This window comes from Nansenia antarctica, assembly GCF_963989245.1.
Source record: "Nansenia antarctica genome assembly, chromosome: 1".
Classification (NCBI taxonomy): Eukaryota; Metazoa; Chordata; class Actinopteri; order Argentiniformes; family Microstomatidae; genus Nansenia; species Nansenia antarctica.
This window is the reverse complement of record NC_137674.1, coordinates 16315766-16336699: the sequence shown is the minus strand read 5'-3', so window position 1 is coordinate 16336699 and position 20934 is coordinate 16315766. Positions and strand designations below refer to the sequence as shown.

Genomic DNA, 20934 nt, shown 5'->3' with positions numbered 1-20934 from the left:
CATAGCATAGAGTACAGCACAGTGTTCTATTTGTATAGTATAGTATAGTGGATAGTGTACATAGCCTTTATTTATGTAAACCAGCTCCTTTCCCTTCTTGTTTTTAGTTTTTTTTCCTAGCACCAGGGGAGCCCCCCCCCCTCCCAAATTTCGTTGTATGGTACCTGTACTATATTAATGACAATAAAGACCATTCATTCATTCGAGATGACGGCGCGGTAGCGCTCCTTGGGTGCGTTCGTACATTTGCTCTGAGAGCGCCGGAACGCACACTGGGTTCAACGTCATAAACGGACCAAGTAATTTGATTGAACAACAGGCATTCCATGAGTGCTGATCAGATTTCCAGAGCGTATTTACGAACGCACCCCTTGTTGTTCAGCGAGTGTCCTCGCGAGGGAGCAGGAACTGTGCAGCACACAAGCTCAATAGCAGCTCGCTGGCTGAGGTAAAACTGTCGGTGACTTTAGTTTAGATATATTATAGTTTATTATTATATTGTCTCATGTCAGTGGTGTCAATATTTACCAGAACACATAACAGCTTGTGAAGGAGCATTTAAAGCTCAGTAAGGCAACAATTTGCCATGTGCCAAAGGTTTATTGACAATTGCCATTCTCCTCAGCTAGGTAAGTTCATGCAGCTAGCCTAGCCAGCAACTTTTCAGTTTGTGGCTAACCACCATGTTTAACTAACTAGCTATTTCCTTTCGCTTCTAGATTATCTGTGGGACAATAAAGGCTTGACAGTATTCCAGTTATTATGGCGAAAGTGACAAGGAAATTCACGGTGACCCACCGCAGACGGCGGACGTATCCCCCAGACGCCGGTAAGTATCACCGCAGACGCCGGCCGTATCCCGTCAGGACCATCACGACCCGCAGTCAGAGTCGTCAGGTTCGGGCCAGCGACTGTTTCTTTGAGCGGCTGGCCCCCGAGGTCTTTGACATGATCCTGGACAGACTCTCTGGTGGGTTCTGTTTGCTTTGGACATTTTTCAGGATGGGTGAATTATGATTATTTAGATGAGACATGTCTATGAGGCTGAACTATTCTGATTGAAGCCGTTACCAGGGGCAGGGTACTAAATGGTCTTACATATGTATAGCTCCAATGACGTGCATCTGAATGACAGTTTTTCCCAATTGCTAAAACACAAAAGCCAATTCTCTAAACCAAATGACCAGTTCTCTAAACACATTTAATAAAACTAGCTCCCATTTGCCAAAACCATAAACACATTTCACATGAAGACACAATTCACAAAACACAATCCTCCTTTTGTTATGACACGGGGGCGAGGGAGCTCAAGGACACGACACCGGAGGCAGAATATAGTGTTAGCCCCGTAGGGTATTTATTTACAGTGCAGGTGGGTGGAAACACAGATGATGAGTCCGGAGGTTTCAGCCTGGCGGGCTGGGGGTTTCAACCTGGCGGGATGGCGGTAGTGGTTGGCATAGGCTGTGGAGGAACAGGAAAGCAGGGTAAGTCTCCACGGTAGGCCAGTACACAAGATATCAACGAATCATAAGAATAGGCACAAGAGCAAAGTTCAGAACTAATCACAGCGGATACTTGCCAGGTCATTCTTAGGGAAGAACTGACGATGATTGAAGGGAGTCCAGGGTAGATGTAGCCAGAGGGTTGATTGGGGAGTGGAGACAGGTGTGTGGGTTTGACTGTGGCTGGATAACCCTCCAATCACCGGGAACGAGCTTCACCTGCGGCGGAGAGCACGCTGTGCTCGGGTTGTGGGGGCGGGGGAGGGCGTGTGTGACGGCCCAGCCGTAACAGGACCCCCCCCCGAGGGGGAGCCTCCTGGCGACCGGCCCGGAGCCTCCGGGTGGGCCCGATAGAAGTCCCTGAGGAGGACTGGGGACATGATCTGGGACCGGGGAATCCAGCTCCGTTCCTCTGGGCCATATCCTTCCCAGTCCACCAGGTACTGGAAACCCCGGCCACAGCGACGAGCCCTGAGGAGCCTCCTTACCGCCCACTGGGGGTGGCCATCCACCAACTGAGGAGGGGGCGGTGCAGGGGCTGGTGGCATCAGGTCGCTGGCGACATGGGGCTTAACCCGGGAGACGTGGAACACCGGGTGGATCCGACGGAGGGAGTGAGGGAGGACCAGCCGGATGGCAGCGGGGTTGATGACCCGGTCGATGACGTAGGGGCCGATGTACCTCGACGCCAACTTCCGGGAGGGGACATTGAGGGGGAGATCCGCCGTGGAGAGCCAGACCCTCTGGCCCACCTGGTACACCGGAGCTGGAGTGCGACGACGGTTGGCGCTTCGGGTAGTTCGGGCGGTGGCCCGAAGCAAGGCCGAGCGTACGGAGGTCCAGACCCGACGACAGCGAAGGAGGTGTGCCTGGACTGATGGTACCGAAGCTTCGCCCTCCTGGGTAGAAAGCAGGGGTGGCTGGTACCCCAAGGAGCACTCGAAGGGGGACCGGCCGGTGGCTTCATTCACCATGGCGTTCAGGGAGTACTCCACCCAGGGTAGGTCCTTGCTCCAGGAGGATGGATGGAGGGAGGACATGCAGCGGAGTGCCGACTCCAGGCTCTGGTTGGCTCTCTCCGCCTGCCCATTGGTCTGGGGATGGTAGCCGGAGGAGAGGCTGGTCGTGGCCCCAATCCCCGAACAGAAGGCCTGCCACACCTTGGATGTGAACTGGGGGCCACGGTCGGAAACCACATCCTGGGGAAGCCCGTAAAGCCGGAAGACGTGGGTGGTGAGTAGCTCCGCCGTCTCCGCCGAGGTCGGTAGCTTTGCCAGAGCTACCAACCGCACGGACTTGGAGAAGCGGTCCACGATGGTGAGGATGACCGTGTTGCCTAGGGACGGGGGAAGGCCGGTCACGAAGTCCATGGCGAGGTGGGACCACGGTCGACCGGGCACGGGTAGAGGCCGCAGCAGTCCTGAAGGCGGCCGGTGGGATGCCTTGCTGCGAGCGCAGGTAGGGCAGGCCGAGACGAACTCCCTGACGTTCGCGGCCATGGTGGACCACCAGAACCGCCGGCGCAGGAAGGACAGTGTGCGTAGGGCCCCAGGATGGCAGGCGAAGCGGCTGGCGTGGCCCCACTGCATCACCTTGGTTCTGACGGCGTCCGGGACGAAGAGACGGCCGGGGGACCCCGGTCGGGGATCTGGCTGGGTGCGCTGTGCAGCTCTGACCACCGCCTCGATCTCCAGGGTGACCACTCCAACGACCCGGGAGGATGGAACGATGGTGTCAGGAGTGGTGGGTTCCTCCTCTGCGGCATGGAGCCGAGAAAGGGAGTCAGCCTTGGCGTTCAGGGAGCCCGGACGGAACGTGAGGTGGAAGTTAAACCGCCCGAGGAACAGGGCCCAGCGTGCCTGACGGGAGTTCAACCGCCTGGCCGACTTGATGTAGGTTAGGTTCTTGTGGTCCGACCAGACGGTGAAGGGGTGCTCTGCGCCCTCCAGCCAGTGCCGCCACTCGTGGAACGCCTCCACCACCGCCAGTAGCTCGCGGTTCCCGATGTCGTAGTTGGCCTCGGCGGAGGTATAACGGCGGGAGTAGAAGGCGCAGGGGTGCACGGTCTGGTCCTCCGATCGTTGAGAGAGCACGCCACCGACGCCCGTGTCTGAGGCGTCCACTTCCACAATGAAGGGCCTAGAGGGGTCTGGGTTGATTAGGACCGGCGCCGAGGTGAAGAGCCTCTTCAGGTCACTGAAGGCAGCGCTGGCTGCTGGTGTCCACGTGAACTGGCGCAGGGGGGAGGTGAGGGCAGTGAGGGGGGCGGCTACCCGGCTGAAGTCCCGGATGAATCGCCGGTAGAAGTTGGCAAAGCCGAGAAATGACTGCAGCTGTTTCCGGGTGGTAGGTTGGCCCCACTCGACGACGGCCCGAGTCTTCTTGGGGTCAGGGCGAGTCAACCCACCCTCCACGATGAGCCCCAGGAATTCCACCGAGTGAGTGTGGAACGAGCACTTCTCAGCCTTAATAAAAAGGCGATTCTCCAGTAGGCGCTGGAGGACTAGGCGGACATGTTGGACATGCTCCTCAGGGTTCCTGGAGAATACTAGGATGTCATCCAGGTAGAGGACGACAAAGATGTCCAGCATGTCCCTGAGGACGTCGTTCATGAGGGCCTGAAAGACGGAGGGGGCGTTAGTGAGACCAAAGGGCATGACCAGGTACTCATAGTGGCCACGGGGGGTCTTGAACGCCGTCTTCCACTCGTCACCCTCACGAATCCGGACCAGATGGTAGGCGTTCCGGAGGTCCAGCTTAGTGAAGATGGTGGCCCCAAGGAGGGGCTCAAAGTTGGAGCTCATGAGGGGGAGAGGATAGGTGTTCCGGACGGTGATGGCATTGAGCTCACGGTAGTCAATGCATGGCCTGAGGGTTCCATCCTTCTTCTTCACGAAGAAAAACCCCGCTGCCACCGGGGAGTGTGATGGACGGATGAGCCCCTCAGCCAGACAGTCGGAGATGTAGGTGTCCATGGCTGCCTTCTCCGGGGGGGCAAGGTTGTAGAGGCGACTGACCGGAAGTTTGTTGCCAGGGCGGAGCTCGACGGCACAGTCGTAGGGCCGGTGAGGCGGCAGGGTGCGAGCACGCTCCTTGCTGAAGGCCTCTCCGAGGTCGTGGTAGACCTCTGGGATGGAGGAGAGGTCAGGGGGAGCCGGAGGCGGTCGCAGAGGCGATGTGGGGGTATGGGCGGCACGGAGGCACCGGGCGTAGCATGCGGTACTCCAGCTCAGGATACGTCCCTCACCATAGCTGACATGGGGAATGTGGAGCTCGAGCCACGGTCGTCCCAGGATGAGCGGGGACTGGGGGGTCTTGAGGATGTAAAACCGGATCTCCTCCACATGGTTCCCCGAGACGGTTAAGGAGAGGGGTGTAGAGCGGTGGGTGAGAGGCCCCAGGCTGTGTCCGTCTAGGGCTGAGACGGAGAGGGGGGTCTCGAGGGCAACGAGGGGAACGGCAGCTGAGCGGGCCAGCTGGGCGTCCATAAAGTTCTCGTCTGCTCCCGAGTCAATAATGGCCTCGACCGTGAGGTTCTGCCCCTGCCAGGAGAGGGTGACAGAGAACCTGGCTGGGCTGGTGGTAGGTGGGGATTGAGAGGCACGGCTCACCCGGATTCCCCCTTCGGGTGAGCCTGCCCTTTTGATAGGGACGGGCAGGTGTCACGGAGGTGTCCCTTCTCTCCACAGTAGAGGCACAGTCCCTGGGCCCTTCTCCTCTCCTTCTCCGCCGTGGTGAGGCGGGCTCGACCAAGCTGCATCGGCTCCTCGCCAGTGCATGGGGTGTAGGTCGACTCCCGTGCGGAGGAGGGGTTGGCTGTGACGATAGGGTCCTGGGGGCGTGGCGAGCTGGTCTGGTAGCGCCCTCTCTCTCTCCGACGCTCCCGGGAGCGCTCGTCAACGTCGATGGCTAGGGCCACTAGTTCGTCCAGGGCGGCGGGTCTGTCCCGGACGAGCTCGTCCTTGATGGCCTCACTCAGCCCCTGGCGGAAAGCAGATCGCAGTGCCCTGTCATTCCATCCGCTTCCGGCTGCCAGGGTGCGAAACTCGGTAGAGTAGGCCGCCGCGGTCCGGTTCCCCTGGTGGAGTGACATCAGTCGCGCCCCGACCTCCTGTCCGGCAGTGGGGTGGTCGAAAACCCTCTTGAACTCCGTGAGGAAGGTAGCGTAGTCACCGAACAGGTCAGGGCGGGCGCAGAGGGTGGCCTGGACCCAATTCAGGGCGTCGCCGGTGGTGAGGTTGGTGATGAACGCCACCCGGGCTGCCGGCGACCAGAACTGGCTGGGCTGATGCGAGAACACCAACTCGCACTGGAGGATGAAGCCTCGGAACTGGGCGAAGGCTCCGTCGAAGGGGCGGGGGCTGGCTAGGTGGGGCTCCCGTGGCTGTCCAGTAGGTGGTGCCGGTAGCTGGGCAGGGTCAGGGAGAGCAGGGGGGGGGGCAAAGGCTGCGAGCGCGGCCACCTGTGCTGTAAGCGCTTGGGTCGTAGAGATGAGGTGCTGCATCTGGGTGGCGCGGTGCTCCTGGTTAGCCTCCTGGGTTGTCAGGCGAGTGTTCAGGGCCTGGCACGCTGTAGCGGCCGCCTGGAGGAGGTGAGTGTGTTCCGTGAGGATCTGGATAGCCGTCGGGCCGGATCCAGGGGTGGGAGATGGTGTCCGGTCCTTCGTGTCGTCTGAGCCCAATTGCATGGTCAGTTCTTCTGTTATGACACGGGGGCGAGGGAGCTCAAGGACACGACACCGGAGGCAGAATATAGTGTTAGCCCCGTAGGGTATTTATTTACAGTGCAGGTGGGTGGAAACACAGATGATGAGTCCGGAGGTTTCAGCCTGGCGGGCTGGGGGTTTCAACCTGGCGGGATGGCGGTAGTGGTTGGCATAGGCTGTGGAGGAACAGGAAAGCAGGGTAAGTCTCCACGGTAGGCCAGTACACAAGATATCAACGAATCATAAGAATAGGCACAAGAGCAAAGTTCAGAACTAATCACAGCGGATACTTGCCAGGTCATTCTTAGGGAAGAACTGACGATGATTGAAGGGAGTCCAGGGTAGATGTAGCCAGAGGGTTGATTGGGGAGTGGAGACAGGTGTGTGGGTTTGACTGTGGCTGGATAACCCTCCAATCACCGGGAACGAGCTTCACCTGCGGCGGAGAGCACGCTGTGCTCGGGTTGTGGGGGCGGGGGAGGGCGTGTGTGACGGCCCAGCCGTAACACCTTTTCTCATAAATCTAAACACATTTTGTCTTGCTAAAACACAAGTTGCAAAAAACTCTGCTCAAATTCTCAAATTAAAGCTCATGTGATGCAAAATGCTTGCCACAGTCAGCAAAATGTTGAACACAATGAACACACCTAGCTTCATTCATTAAACATAACGACTCAAAATTTAAGACACTTGTTGCAAATGATTGTGGTGTGTGTGTGTGTGTGTGTGTGTGTGTGTGTGTGTGTGTGGTATAGTTCCATAAATAAATAAATAAACATCACACCCTGAACATTGTTTTCAGTGAGTATTGTTGTGTGTAATGGATCCTCTGTAGTGTAGTTTTGATTATGTAGCTTTAGAAAAGTGTGTTGTGTTTAGAGTTTTGTGAAAATGGAGGAAAGTTTTGTGAAATGTGTTTTAGCAATTGAGAAAAGCTATAATGAGATGTTTCTCCCTGCCTCGTTGTTTGTTGTGGTAAAGTGTTGCAGATCAGTGTGTTGAGCATGGTGTCCAAGGCCATCAGTCGCTACATCATGGGCTATGTCTCCACTCAGACCTGGAGGAAGAGGATCATCGTACAGGGGTGTCATCACTCCACCGAGGTGTCCTCACTAGAACACTACACATCGCTGGGTGAGAGGCTCCTCAACAGCTTTATTTGATTAATTTACCTTTATTTTACTTAGTTGGTTGGCCAAGAACACACATGTTTATAATAAACTAATATTCAGAGCCACATTATTTCTGCTGTAATTCTTTATCAGGTAGATAGACCAAAGTATTATTTCTATCTCCTTTCATAGGGGGTCCGATGAGGAAAGCAAGTGGTCCTGGTTGGCAAATATAGTCACTATGTTACATTCTTGTGGTTTTTGCTCATCGTTTCAGGTTTATTGTTCAAGAGATGTACCCTCTTGCTGCCAACAAAGGATAGGCTAACGTTCATATATAGCAAGTTTTCACAGGTAAGACAGAGAGGTGAGGGAGGACAGATGAGGCAATGTTTAGCTGTGTGTGCTCTACAAACATTCTCACATTTCTAAACAAACCAAACAGTTGACAACATTGAATAGATTGTTATTTTCTAGTTAACCTTACTTAGACTAACACAGTTGTTACCTCCCACTCAGGTTCCTTGCTTCATGATGGAAGAGTGCATTAAATCAGTGCAATGCCAAGGCTTCTCCAGCTATGGAGCGTTTCTACAGGTGAGAGCCTAGTTACAAAGAACATCAGACAATTTAATATCAAAGGCTGAATCCTGTATTGAGATGGTTAATGTTTGACTGACAGACATTGATAGCCGGCTGGGATGAGCTGGAGTGGCCCAGAGTTTTCAACTTCCTGTGCGACTTCACAAATCTACCCCAGAAAATCATGTCAGTGGTCACAGGAAAGCCAGGTGAGTGTCTGTCCCTATAAGAGAGAGAGAGAGAGAGAGAGAGAGAGAGAGAGAGAGAGAGAGAGAGAGAGAGAGAGAGAGAGAGAGAGAGAGAGACAGACAGACAAAAAGGCTAATTGAAAGAGTGTGAGAGACGTGAGTGATCCGTATGTCTTTTTTCTCCCTCAGGTTCATGTCAGCTGTTGGAGCAACAGATCCGTCTGTTCTGCAGACAGGTTCTGTTGGACCCCTGGAAGAACAGCAAGGACACTCTGTTCTGGCTGACCCGCATCCTGAAACCCTGGCCCATTGTCAGCCAAGCCCGGCTGCTGTTCATCCTCTACGGACCACTGCTACCAGACGGTGAGAGGGACAACATGGGCCTTCTCGGTTTCTACCTTAAAAAAACTGGTTGCACTTTTGTACAGTATATAAATCACTTGTTAGTAATTACATGGTGAAATTCTAATGTTAATAATAACAAATGAAATGCTTGTTTTTTGGTTGGCCAGAGTTGCAAGGCAAAGTGTATGTGTAGTGTAAGGGAATGTTCTTTCCAGGTTCGCTAGGCTGGCAGGAGCAGCTGCGTGCTGGGGTGGCCCAGTCCGACCTGGCCAAGGCTCTCATCCTGCTACACAGCGACCTGGAAGCCAAAGATTGGACCACCGACACCATAATGGCCATCCTGGAGGAGCTCATAGGTAACTGCAGTAGCCCAGAGGACTTGGCAACTTTGAATGATTATATTTTACACACCCAGGAATGGTAGACAAACCTTTTACACTCTTTTGTCTGTATACTGTATATACTGTATGTCTGGTCAGTCCACACGTACAGTATGTACCATTACCATAGGATTATAGATTTCACTAAGCAAATGGTGAGTGCACCATCATGTGCGATGATGACTGATGTATAGATGATTCACTTACCTTAAGCCTGGTACACATATAAGGATTTTCTGATTATCTGAGAGAGACCCCACACATGAAGATAAAAAATCATGGATTGAACAGTCTTGATCGTATTGTGTGTGGTGTGCTCCAATATACAACCACATGCATAAAGATCTGTCCTCCGACAGTCTGGAGTCTCGCGTGAACAGGGTAGTAGTACCCTGACTGACCTGTAGAGGCAGCCATGTGCTACAGGGAAAATAAAGTGCAGAAGAACGAAAAGAAGAAGACGCGTCAGTCAGCTGGCTTCTTGAGTGGCTACATTCCATTCCACGTCACAATCGGACTTGGGAGTTGTCAGTTTTGACCACAGACAAGAAGACTTTTGATCGTAAATATTGAACACGTCTAATATTTATGATCGTCGGCCCCGACCATTTTCCAAGCAGATTGTCGGGAGAAATTGACTCTTAACACACCTCACACCACAGGATAATCTTGTAGGATAATCTTTAGAGCCATCCGATAATCGGGCGTTTGCTGTCCTTGGTCGGAAGGGGGGAAATTGGGCCAAAATCGGCCAGATTATCTTTATGTGTGTACCGGGCTGCGATAAATGTACTGCGCTTGTAAGTCGCTTTGGATAAAGGCGTCTGCTAAATGTCAAAAATGTTAATGTAAAGTGTGAATGCTGTGTGTATGAATGACAGTTGTTTTGTTTTGTGCTGGTTCTGTTGGCCTCCAGTCCTTCCCCAGGCATGGCACATGGAGAATGTGGCTCGTCTGTTGTTCCTGTGTGGGAACAGCGTGTGCTACAGCGTGCTGGCCAGCAAGGCCCTCAATGGACGCCTGTTTGAGAGCTCACGACTCATTGTGTACCTCGTACTGGTCAGTCACTGCTGCTAAATAACTTTATTATCTGCTCTAGGGTTCCGGTATCTTTTAACCTAAGAGACACATTTCCCCCATTTTGTGCCCACTTAACGGAAGGTACTGCCTGAACCGGCCTGAGCTACTGACATTTCTGGTTACCCCTCTCAGGTGTGTGAGAAGGACGGGTACTCCATGAACTGGTCCGTCAAGATGGTGCAGCAGGTGTGTGAGGTGTTCTCCTCCTCTGCTGACAAGTGGTCCTTCATCCAGGCCGTGGAAAACATGTTCTCAGACGTTGCCATGGAGATGGTATGGTGGCTGGTGACCATTATGGTGGCTGGTGAGTTGTTATAGGCACTTAGACTATCGTATCAGATCAGGGTCCAGATTCCTTCAAGCTTTGTAGCACTAAAATAATCTTAAAGTTAAGGGCATATTATTTGGGAACACATTAATAGAAAAACAGTTAAAATAAGTAGACATATGCGGATTTCTAACTGTCAACGATCTTGTCACAGATAACCATCAAGAAGACTTTGAGATCTTCCAGAGCCAGATCTGCAGCCTCCTCAACGCCAGTGCTCACTTCCACACTGTGATTCTCGACATGTTCCTCACAAAAGAGTGAGATCGAGGAGAGGAGTAGTGTATATATAGCTTACAGCTCCTGTCAGAAGAGACTTTGATTTGGGAAAACGAGTCTGTGTTTTGACCGCGCCTGTTCAATTAATGTAAAATACTTTATCTACCTCTCCGTACGTACGGGGGTAGAATGGGGAAAAAAAGACACATTTGTTTTGCTTTGTGTAATATTAAACTTCTGTGTATTTCTCTATTACCTGTGTACTTTATGAAGGTTCAACAAATACAAATAATAAAGGCCATTTTAAGGTATAAATAATTGGGGCAAAGGGGACATGGGACCTTGAATGGGTCCTAAACATTGTTACCAAATTTAAAGTTTGTACAATTTTGGCGAATGTACAGTTTTTACAAAAAATTTGGCAAAACATACTATAAAGGTACAATCTAAAGTGATTGCCCCATGAAGTGGCAGTCTTGTTGTGTACACTATGTACAACCATTTCATATTCTAAACAGGTCAGAAGAACAAATTGTGATTTTTAGTCTTGCTAAATTGTATGTAGTTAGATGATGTGACATTCTAATATTTATCTAATAAATATGTATTCAGATTAAACACATGCATTGTGGTCTTGATGTCCTTTAATGTATTTGTATCTATGACTTCAACCACCAGACCGACCCATGGTAGGTACAGTACAAGAATGGATCCATGTAAACAGAGACCTAAGCATCGTTAGCATCAAGAAGACGTTAGCATTGAGCAACTTTCAGGTCGGGTGGCACCAACAAGGATTCACAAATCAAGTTGTATCCATTAATCCTTTTGTACCCAACTTTAAACCTAGTTTTAGACTGACCAGGATTAATTTAAACATTCATTTAATCTCTGATTAAATGTCTATAATAACTTAAATTAGGATTTAATTTTAAACTGACACTTGAGGTGGTTTAAGTTATCAAAATAGCACAAACATATTCTGCACTCACTTAGTCTATTGGGGAATGCAAGAAAGCAATCACTCCAACACTTTCTTTGGTAAACAGCAGAGAGATTAGGCTGGAGAAATGTAACCACTCATAAACTGAATACACAGCTATATGCAAGCGAATCAGATTTCAGATCTACTATGCCCATCCTTTGCAATTATAGCTTTTGGTTGTTTCCTTCACAAAGCATACAAACAGTAAACAATAAAAAAGGACAACTGGTTAAAAAATAAATCAAAGCAAACAAACAAGACATGTTGGGTTGTATTAATTAAACTGTAACTGTTACAGATAATATAGAATAACAAAATAAAATAAAAGCAGAACAAAGAAGCAACCCAACACATCAAACAAACCATAAGACCTTATTGGAAAAGCTAGTGTCACCATGCCTAAAAGCTGCTGCGTAGTATTTTGTACGTCAAATATATTTTAAAAAGTCCCAGTTTACGATTTTCTTTACTTCCCCAAAGAGCAAAGGACAGTAGATCTGTGGCTTCAGGCCATCCACAGAGAGTGGGACCCCTTCCAGTCAAGTTGCAGACTTGCTGTGTCCCTAAATGAGTGTTACATACGGTAGAATAATGAATATTTTTTTTCAATGGGCATAGATGATGCATTTGCCAATGTGATGAATTGTTAATAAGTATATAGCATGCATAGTATATGAAGAGGTTGCAAAAGCTAGAGACTTTTTTGACTAGTTGAGCAAACTCAACATTCTGAATTGAGTGCACTACTTTAATTTGACAGACAGACAAATAACATCGCTTGTTCACTAGAACTACAAGCATGTGCTTTCCATCAGTGGTATAACTACTACTATGCAGGCAATGCAGCTGCATTAGGGCCCAGAGTCATGTGGGGCCCACAGCCCTGGGCTCGAAGTCGGAACTATCGTATCATATGCAGATCTGCCTGAATGACACCTCATGGCAGGAATATGAGCATGAGGACCTGGAACAGTTCACGTCGTCGGTTCTGAACCACATAGTGAACTGCACCAACTCAGCCACCGTGGACAAACGTGTCCGGGTCTACCCCAACACGAAGCCATGGATGACTGTGAAGGTCCAAAAACTGCTCAAGGAGAGGGACAACGCCTTCTCAGCGAAGGACACACTGCTGTACAGCACCACCAGGGCTAACCTAAAGCGTGGCATCCGGGAGGCCAAGGCAGACCACAGAGAGAAGATTGAGGAATGCTTCCTGAGCAACGACTCCAGGCGGGTGTGGCAGGGGGTTCAGCACATGACAAACTTCAGAGCCAACAGGCTCACAGCCGCGGAGGACGACCCCCTGCTGGCGGAAAAGCTGAACTCCTTCTACGCCCGGTTCGACGAGGGGCGAACGGAGGTAACCACAACACAAACACCACTCTCTCCAGCTCTCAGCAGCCTCACCCTCACAGAGCATGAAGTGAGATGCGTGCTGAAGGCGGTGGACCCCAGGAAAGCCTCAGGGCCGGATGGCGTCCTGGGACGGGTGCTGAGGGACTGCGCCGACCAGCTGGCCGGGGTTTTCACCAACATCTTCAACCAGTCCCTGTCCCAGGCCACCATCCCACCCTGCCTGAAAACCTCAACTATCATCCCAGTCCCGAAGAAAAGCACGGTGAGCTGCCTAAACGACTACCGCCCGGTGGCACTCACACCAATCATCATGAAGTGCTTCGAGAAACTAGTCCGGGCCCACATAGTCACACGCCTCCCGCCCAACCTGGATCCATACCAGTTCGCCTACAGAGCCCACAGGTCCACAGAGGACGCCATCGCGACGACTCTCCACTCCACTCTATCCCACCTGGAGAGGGGAAACAGCTACGCGAGACTGCTCTTTGTGGACTTCAGCTCTGCCTTCAACACCATCCTTCCAGACAGGCTAGTGACCAAACTACTAGACCTGGGACTATCACACTCTATATGTGCATGGATCAAGGACTTCCTGTCTGACCGCCCCCAGAGGGTGCGGGTGGGCTCCCACACCTCCACAGCCCTCAGACTCAGCACTGGGTCCCCCCAGGGCTGCGTGCTAAGCCCCATCCTCTACAACCTCTACACCTACGACTTCACCCCCGTCCACCCCAGCAACTCCATCGTAAAGTTTGCAGACGACACCACCGTGGTGGGCTGCATCTCGGGGGGTGACGAGGCGGCGTACAGGGATGAGGTGGAGCAGCTGGGCAAGCTGTGCAAGGTTAACAACCTGCTGCTGAACCAGTCAAAGACCCAGGAAATCATTGTGGACTTCAGGAGGAAAAAATCTGAGGTCCAGCCCCTGATCGTCGATGGAGAGAGCGTGGAGAGAGTCTCAACCCTCCGATTCCTGGGGGTGCACATACAGGATGACCTGTCCTGGAAGACCAACACAGCAGCCATCATCAAGAAGGCACAACAGCGGCTCTACTTCCTGAGAGTCCTCAGGAAAAACCACATCGGACAGGAGATGCTTGTGACCTTCTACCGCTGCGCAGTGGAGAGCATCCTCACCTACTGCATCTGCGTGTGGTTCTCCAGCTGCACAGCCGCAGAGAGGAATGCGCTACAGAGAGTCGTGAGATCGGCCCAGAAGATCACCGGCGCCCCCCTCCCCTCTCTGGAAGAGCTGTAAAACACACGCTGCTTCAGGAAGGCCTCCAAGATCTCCAGAGACCCATCCCACCCTGGGTACGAACACTTTGCTCGGCTGCCCTCGGACAGGCGGTTCAGGACCATGTTCGCAAGGACAAACAGACTGAAGCTCAGCTTCTACCCCAGGGCCATTCAGGCCCTGAACACAGCAAAGACCTAGGTTCTATGCCCTGGACAATCTAGATAATTTGATGGCAGCTACTAGATTGAAATCAAGTGCAATACTGAAACACAACTATGAACATTTCAAACCTGCAAACTGCGACACTTTAAATGAATGTGCAATAACACTATGTGCAATATGACAACCCTCGGGTACATAAGGTTCAGAGATAGGAAATGTTAGAATAGGTATAGCATAGCATAGAGTACAGCACAGTGTTTTATTTGTATAGTATAGTATAGTGGATAGTGTACATAGCCTTTATTTATGTAAAGCAGCTCCTTTCCCTTTCCCTTCTTGTTTTTAGTTTTTTTTCCTAGCACCAGGGGAGCCCCCCCCTCCCAAATTTCGTTGTATGGTACCTGTACTATATTAATGACAATAAAGACCATTCATTCATTCGAGATGACGGCGCGAGCTGATCGTATTTCGCGGTAGCGCTCCTTGGGTGCGTTCGTACATTTGCTCTGAGAGCGCCGGAACGCACACTGGGTTCAACGTCATAAACGGACCAAGTAATTTGATTGGACAACAGGCATTCCATGAGTGCTGATCAGATTTCCTGAGCGTATTTACGAACGCACCCCTTGTTGTTCAGCGAGTGTCCTCGCGAGGGAGCAGGAACTGTGCAGCACACAAGCTCAATAGCAGCTCGCTGTTTGAGGTAAAACTGTCGGTGACTTTAGTTTAGATATATTATAGTTTATTATTATATTGTCTCATGTCAGTGGTGTCAATATTTACCAGAACACATAACAGCTTGTGAAGGAGCATTTAAAGCTCAGTAAGGCAACAATTTCAAAGGTTTATTGACAAGTGCCATTCTCCTCAGCTAGGTAAGTTCATGCAGCTATCCTAGCCAGCAACTTTTCAGTTTGTGGCTAACCACCATGTTTAACTAACTAGCTATTTCCTTTCGCTTCTAGATTATCTGTGGGACAATAAAGGCTTGACAGTATTCCAGTTATTATGGCGAAAGTGACAAGGAAATTCATGGTGACCCACCGCAGACGGCGGCCGTATCCCCCAGACGCCGGTCCCGTCAGGACCATCACGACCCGCAGTCAGAGTCGTCAGGTTCGGGCCAGCGACTGTTTCTTTGAGCGGCTGGCCCCCGAGGTCTTTGACATGATCCTGGACAGACTCTCTGGTGGGTTCTGTTTGCTTTGGACAGTTTTCAGGATGGGTGAATTATGATTATTTAGATGAGACATATTTAATATGAGACTGAACTATTCTGATTGAAACCGTTACCAGGGGCAGGGTACTAATGGTCTTACATATGTATAGCTCCAATGACGTGCATCTGAATTACAGTTTTTCCCAATTGCTAAAACACAAAAGCCAATTCTCTAAACCAAATGACCAGTTCTCTAAACACATTTAATAAAACTAGCTCCCATTTGCCAAAACCATAAACACATTTCACATGAAGACACAATTCACAAAACACAATCCTCCTTTTCTCCTAAATCTAAACACATTTTGTCTTGCTAAAACACAAGTTGCAAAAAACTCTGCTCAAATTCTCAAATTAAAGCTCATGTGATGCAAAATGCTTGCCACAGTCAGCAAAATTTGAACACAATGAACACACCTAGCTTCATTCATTAAACATAACGACTCAAAATTTAAGACACTTGTTGCAAATGATTGTGTGTGTGTGTGTGTGTGTGTGTGTGTGTGTGTGTGTGTGTGTGTGTGTGTGTGTGGTATAGTTCCATAAATAAATAAATAAATAAACATCACACCCTGAACATTGTTTTCAGTGAGTATTGTTGTGTGTAATGGATCCTCTGTAGTGTGGTTTTGATTATGTAGCTTTAGAAAAGTGTGTTGTGTTTAGAGTTTTGGGAAAATGGAGGAAAGTTTTGTGAAATGTGTTTTAGCAATTGAGAAAAACTATAATGAGATGTTTCTCCCTGCCTCGTTGTTTGTTGTGGTAAAGTGTTGCAGATCAGTGTGTTGAGCATGGTGTCCAAGGCCATCAGTCGCTACATCATGGGCTATGTCTCCACTCAGACCTGGAGGAAGAGGATCATCGTACAGGGGTGTCATCACTCCACCGAGGTGTCCTCACTAGAACACTACACATCGCTGGGTGAGAGGCTCCTCAACAGCTTTATTTGATTAATTTACCTTTATTTTACTTAGTTGGTTGGCCAAGAACACACATGTTTATAATAAACTAATATTCAGAGCCACATTATTTCTGCTGTAATTCTTTATCAGGTAGATAGACCAAAGTATTATTTCTATCTCCTTTCATAGGGGGTCCGATGAGGAAAGCAAGTGGTCCTGGTTGGCAAATATAGTCACTATGTTACATTCTTGTGGTTTTTGCTCATCGTTTCAGGTTTATTGTTCAAGAGATGTACCCTCTTGCTGCCAACAAAGGATAGGCTAACGTTCATATATAGCAAGTTTTCACAGGTAAGACAGAGAGGTGAGGGAGGACAGATGAGGCAATGTTTAGCTGTGTGTGCTCTACAAACATTCTCACATTTCTAAACAAACCAAACAGTTGACAACATTGAATAGATTGTTATTTTCTAGTTAACCTTACTTAGACTAACACAGTTGTTACCTCCCACTCAGGTTCCTTGCTTCATGATGGAAGAGTGCATTAAATCAGTGCAATGCCAAGGCTTCTCCAGCTATGGAGCGTTTCTACAGGTGAGAGCCTAGTTACAAAGAACATCAGACAATTTAATATCAAAGGCTGAATCCTGTATTGAGATGGTTAATGTTTGACTGACAGACATTGATAGCCGGCTGGGATGAGCTGGAGTGGCCCAGAGTTTTCAACTTCCTGTGCGACTTCACAAATCTACCCCAGAAAATCATGTCAGTGGTCACAGGAAAGCCAGGTGAGTGTCTGTCCCTATAAGAGAGAGAGAGAGAGAGAGAGAGAGAGAGAGAGAGAGAGAGAGAGAGAGAGAGAGAGAGAGAGAGAGAGAGAGACAGACAAAAAGGCTAATTGAAAGAGTGTGAGAGACGTGAGTGATCTGTATGTCTTTTTTCTCCCTCAGGTTCATGTCAGCTGTTGGAGCAACAGATCCGTCTGTTCTGCAGACAGGTTCTGTTGGACCCCTGGAAGAACAGCAAGGACACTCTGTTCTGGCTGACCCGCATCCTGAAACCATGGCCCATTGTCAGCCAAGCCCGGCTGCTGTTCATCCTCTACGGACCACTGCTACCAGACGGTGAGAGGGACAACATGGGCCTTCTCGGTTTCTACCTTAAAAAAACTGGTTGCACTTTTGTACAGTATATAAATCACTTGTTAGTAATTACATGGTGAAATTCTAATGTTAATAATAACAAATGAAATGCTTGTTTTTTGGTTGGCCAGAGTTGCAAGGCAAAGTGTATGTGTAGTGTAAGGGAATGTTCTTTCCAGGTTCGCTAGGCTGGCAGGAGCAGCTGCGTGCTGGGGTGGCCCAGTCCGACCTGGCCAAGGCTCTCATCCTGCTACACAGCGACCTGGAAGCCAAAGATTGGACCACCGACACCATAATGGCCATCCTGGAGGAGCTCATAGGTAACTGCAGTAGCCCAGAGGACTTGGCAACTTTAAATGATTATATTTTACACACCCAGGAATGGTAGACAAACCTTTTACACTCTTTTGTCTGTATACTGTATATACTGTATGTCTGGTCAGTCCACACGTACAGTATGTACCATTACCATAGGATTATAGATTTCACTAAGCAAATGGTGAGTGCACCATCATGTGCGATGATGACTGATGTATAGATGATTCACTTACCTTAAGCCTGGTACCCATATAAGGATTTTCTGATTATCTGAGAGAGACCCCACACATGAAGATAAAAAATCATGGATTGAACAGTCTTGATCGTATTGTGTGTGGTGTGCTCCAATATACAACCACATGCATAAAGATCTGTCCTCCGACAGTCTGGAGTCTCACGTGAACAGGGTAGTAGTACCCTGACTGACCTGTAGAGGCAGCCATGTGCTACAGGGAAAATAAAGTGCAGAAGAACGAAAAGAAGAAGACGCGTCAGTCAGCTGGCTTCTTGAGTGGCTACATTCCATTCCACGTCACAATCGGACTTGGGAGTTGTCAGTTTTGACCACAGACAAGAAGACTTTTGATCGTAAATATTGAACACGTCTAATATTTATGATCGTCGGCCCGACCATTTTCCGAGCAGATTGTCGGGAGAAATTGACTCTTAACACACCTCACACCACAGGATAATCTTGTAGGATAATCTTTAGAGCCATCCGATAATCGGGCGTTTGCTGTCCTTGGTCGGAAGGGGGGAAATTGGGCCAAAATCGGCCAGATTATCTTTATGTGTGTACCAGGCTGCGATAAATGTACTGCGCTTGTAAGTCGCTTTGGATAAAGGCGTCTGCTAAATGTCAAAAATGTTAATGTAAAGTGTGAATGCTGTGTGTATGAATGACAGTTGTTTTGTTTTGTGCTGGTTCTGTTGGCCTCCAGTCCTTCCCCAGGCATGGCACATGGAGAATGTGGCTCGTCTGTTGTTCCTGTGTGGGAACAGCGTGTGCTACAGCGTGCTGGCCAGCAAGGCCCTCAATGGACGCCTGTTTGAGATCTCACGACTCATTGTGTACCTCGTACTGGTCAGTCACTGCTGCTAAATAACTTTATTATCTGCTCTAGGGTTCCGGTATCTTTTAACCTAAGAGACACATTTCCCCCATTTTGTGCCCACTTAACGGAAGGTACTGCCTGAACCGGCCTGAGCTACTGACATTTCTGGTTACCCCTCTCAGGTGTGTGAGATGGACGGGTACTGCATGAACTGTTCCGTCAAGATGGTGCAGCAGGTGTGTGAGGTGTTCTCCTCCTCTGCTGACAAGTGGTCCTTCATCCAGGCCGTGGAAAACATGTTCTCAGACGTTGCCATGGAGATTATGGTGGCTGGTGAGTTGTTATAGGCACTTAGACCATCGTATCAGATCAGGGTCCAGATTCCTTCAAGCTTTGTGGCACTAAAATAATCTTAAAGTTAAGGGCATATTATTTGGGAACACATTAATAGAAAAACAGTTAAAAATAAGTAGACATATGCGGATTTCTAACTGTCAACGATCTTGTCACAGATAACCATCAAGAAGACTTTGAGATCTTCCAGAGCCAGATCTGCAGCCTCCTCAACGCCAGTGCTCACTTCCACACTGTGATTCTCTACATGTTCCTCACAAAAGAGTGAGATCGAGGAGAGGAGTAGTGTATATTATATATTATTATTATTATTATTATTGTTATATATTAAGTTGTTCCCTTCTACGCCAATTCCCCAGGTGTGATGTCAAGTTCTGCTGAGCAACTTACTGTGAACATGGACCATTGTGAACATGGTCTCAGCATTGAATTCATTGCTAAAATCACTTACGTGTGCTTTCAAATGTGGGCATGGCCTGTATATACTGTATGTATTCTGTTGAAAACAGTTCTACCTTCTCAAACATTTTCTCAATTGTATTTGTCACTGCTTGTTTTTTATGCCATGAAATATGCTGTGATATTTATTCATATTAAATCAGTCAGCTTCTGTATTGGCAAATGTGTTAAAATGGCATTTACTCAAGTCAATTTGCATTGTTTCTATTGCATTGTTTCTATTGTATCACCAAAAGGACTGACCACTTACGTAGCCTCAGAGACTTGCTTTAAACTTCTAATAAATTGTATATTGGTCTGTCTATTAACATAATTGACAATTCAGAATAAACTCTTTATACTGCAAATGTGTTTTTATATTTCATACAGAAACAACAGTATAATCAATACATAACCATAATACAATACAAGTTGAACACCTCTATCCAGAAGAGTAGTTTACACAGACGTATACTGTAAATATATAGATATAGATATAGATATATAGATATATAGATAGATATAGATAAATATATAAAATACATTAAAAAAAACGATGATTCTCAAAGATTACAATCAAAGACAGAACATCCGGTTTGTTGTGAAAGAAAGTAATACTACAGAATGTTATGTTATTTCATTGAGGGAAAACCCATGGTCCCAAAATAATGCCCTTTATCACTCTATATAATAATATAATATATATTAACTACCATGCACCAGATATGTACTGTAAATACAACACCAATGGACACTTCCCCTCTCAAAAAACACAGAATGAACACGAGTGGTACCCTATGTACTACCTTATTGTATATACTTGCTAGATACTGTATGTAGTTATTGGATGTCCAAGAGGCTACCTGTAACTGGTATAAGGCCTATGTAATGTGAAGTCTGGCTGCCATTCCTCCAGAACAAGCACAGTCAGGCGAGCGATACTGCAATTGCCATGGTCCCTTTCTCCATGACTATCTTCCATCCTAAGATGTCATAGCTTCATTGTTTTGAAATGATCTGGGAGATTAAAGCGAAGAGAAGAAAGATCATCATGAACTCAATTAGTTTAGCAGCTCACACTACCTTCTACATCACTTTGCTTTACCTATCATAGTAGGATCTGACCATGCAACTACTCAACCAAACATCAAGACAGGTATAGATTAAGAATAGGAGAGTTGTTTTTGTCTACCATCCTTACTACCCATGTGTCAATGTCAATTACACAGATCCGATCCATGGTTTTAGAGTAAAGTAATATTTCCCTCCCCTATTCTTAACCCATCCACAACATCATTCTCTAGTTAGTACTACTG

At 48.4% G+C, this 20934-nt stretch overlaps 2 protein-coding genes across 2 annotated transcripts; both read left to right on the top strand.

Moving 5' to 3' along the window:
• Window positions 1-762: 762 nt before the first annotated feature.
• Window positions 763-10489, top strand: LOC308159370 (F-box only protein 47-like; the record flags this gene model as incomplete). Its single annotated transcript, XM_080533143.1, has 10 exons — window positions 763-970; window positions 7192-7344; window positions 7600-7676; window positions 7842-7919; window positions 8005-8113; window positions 8282-8455; window positions 8662-8793; window positions 9734-9876; window positions 10030-10201; window positions 10380-10489. 10 exons carry the CDS (start codon window positions 763-765, stop codon window positions 10487-10489), a joined length of 1356 nt encoding a protein of 451 aa, XP_080389269.1.
• A 4709-nt stretch (window positions 10490-15198) lies between these two features.
• On the top strand, window positions 15199-19448 carry LOC308159270 (F-box only protein 47-like; the record flags this gene model as incomplete). Its single annotated transcript, XM_080533028.1, has 10 exons — window positions 15199-15379; window positions 16178-16330; window positions 16586-16662; window positions 16828-16905; window positions 16991-17099; window positions 17262-17435; window positions 17633-17773; window positions 18713-18855; window positions 19009-19159; window positions 19339-19448. 10 exons carry the CDS (start codon window positions 15199-15201, stop codon window positions 19446-19448), a joined length of 1317 nt encoding a protein of 438 aa, XP_080389154.1.
• Window positions 19449-20934: the final 1486 nt, after the last annotated feature.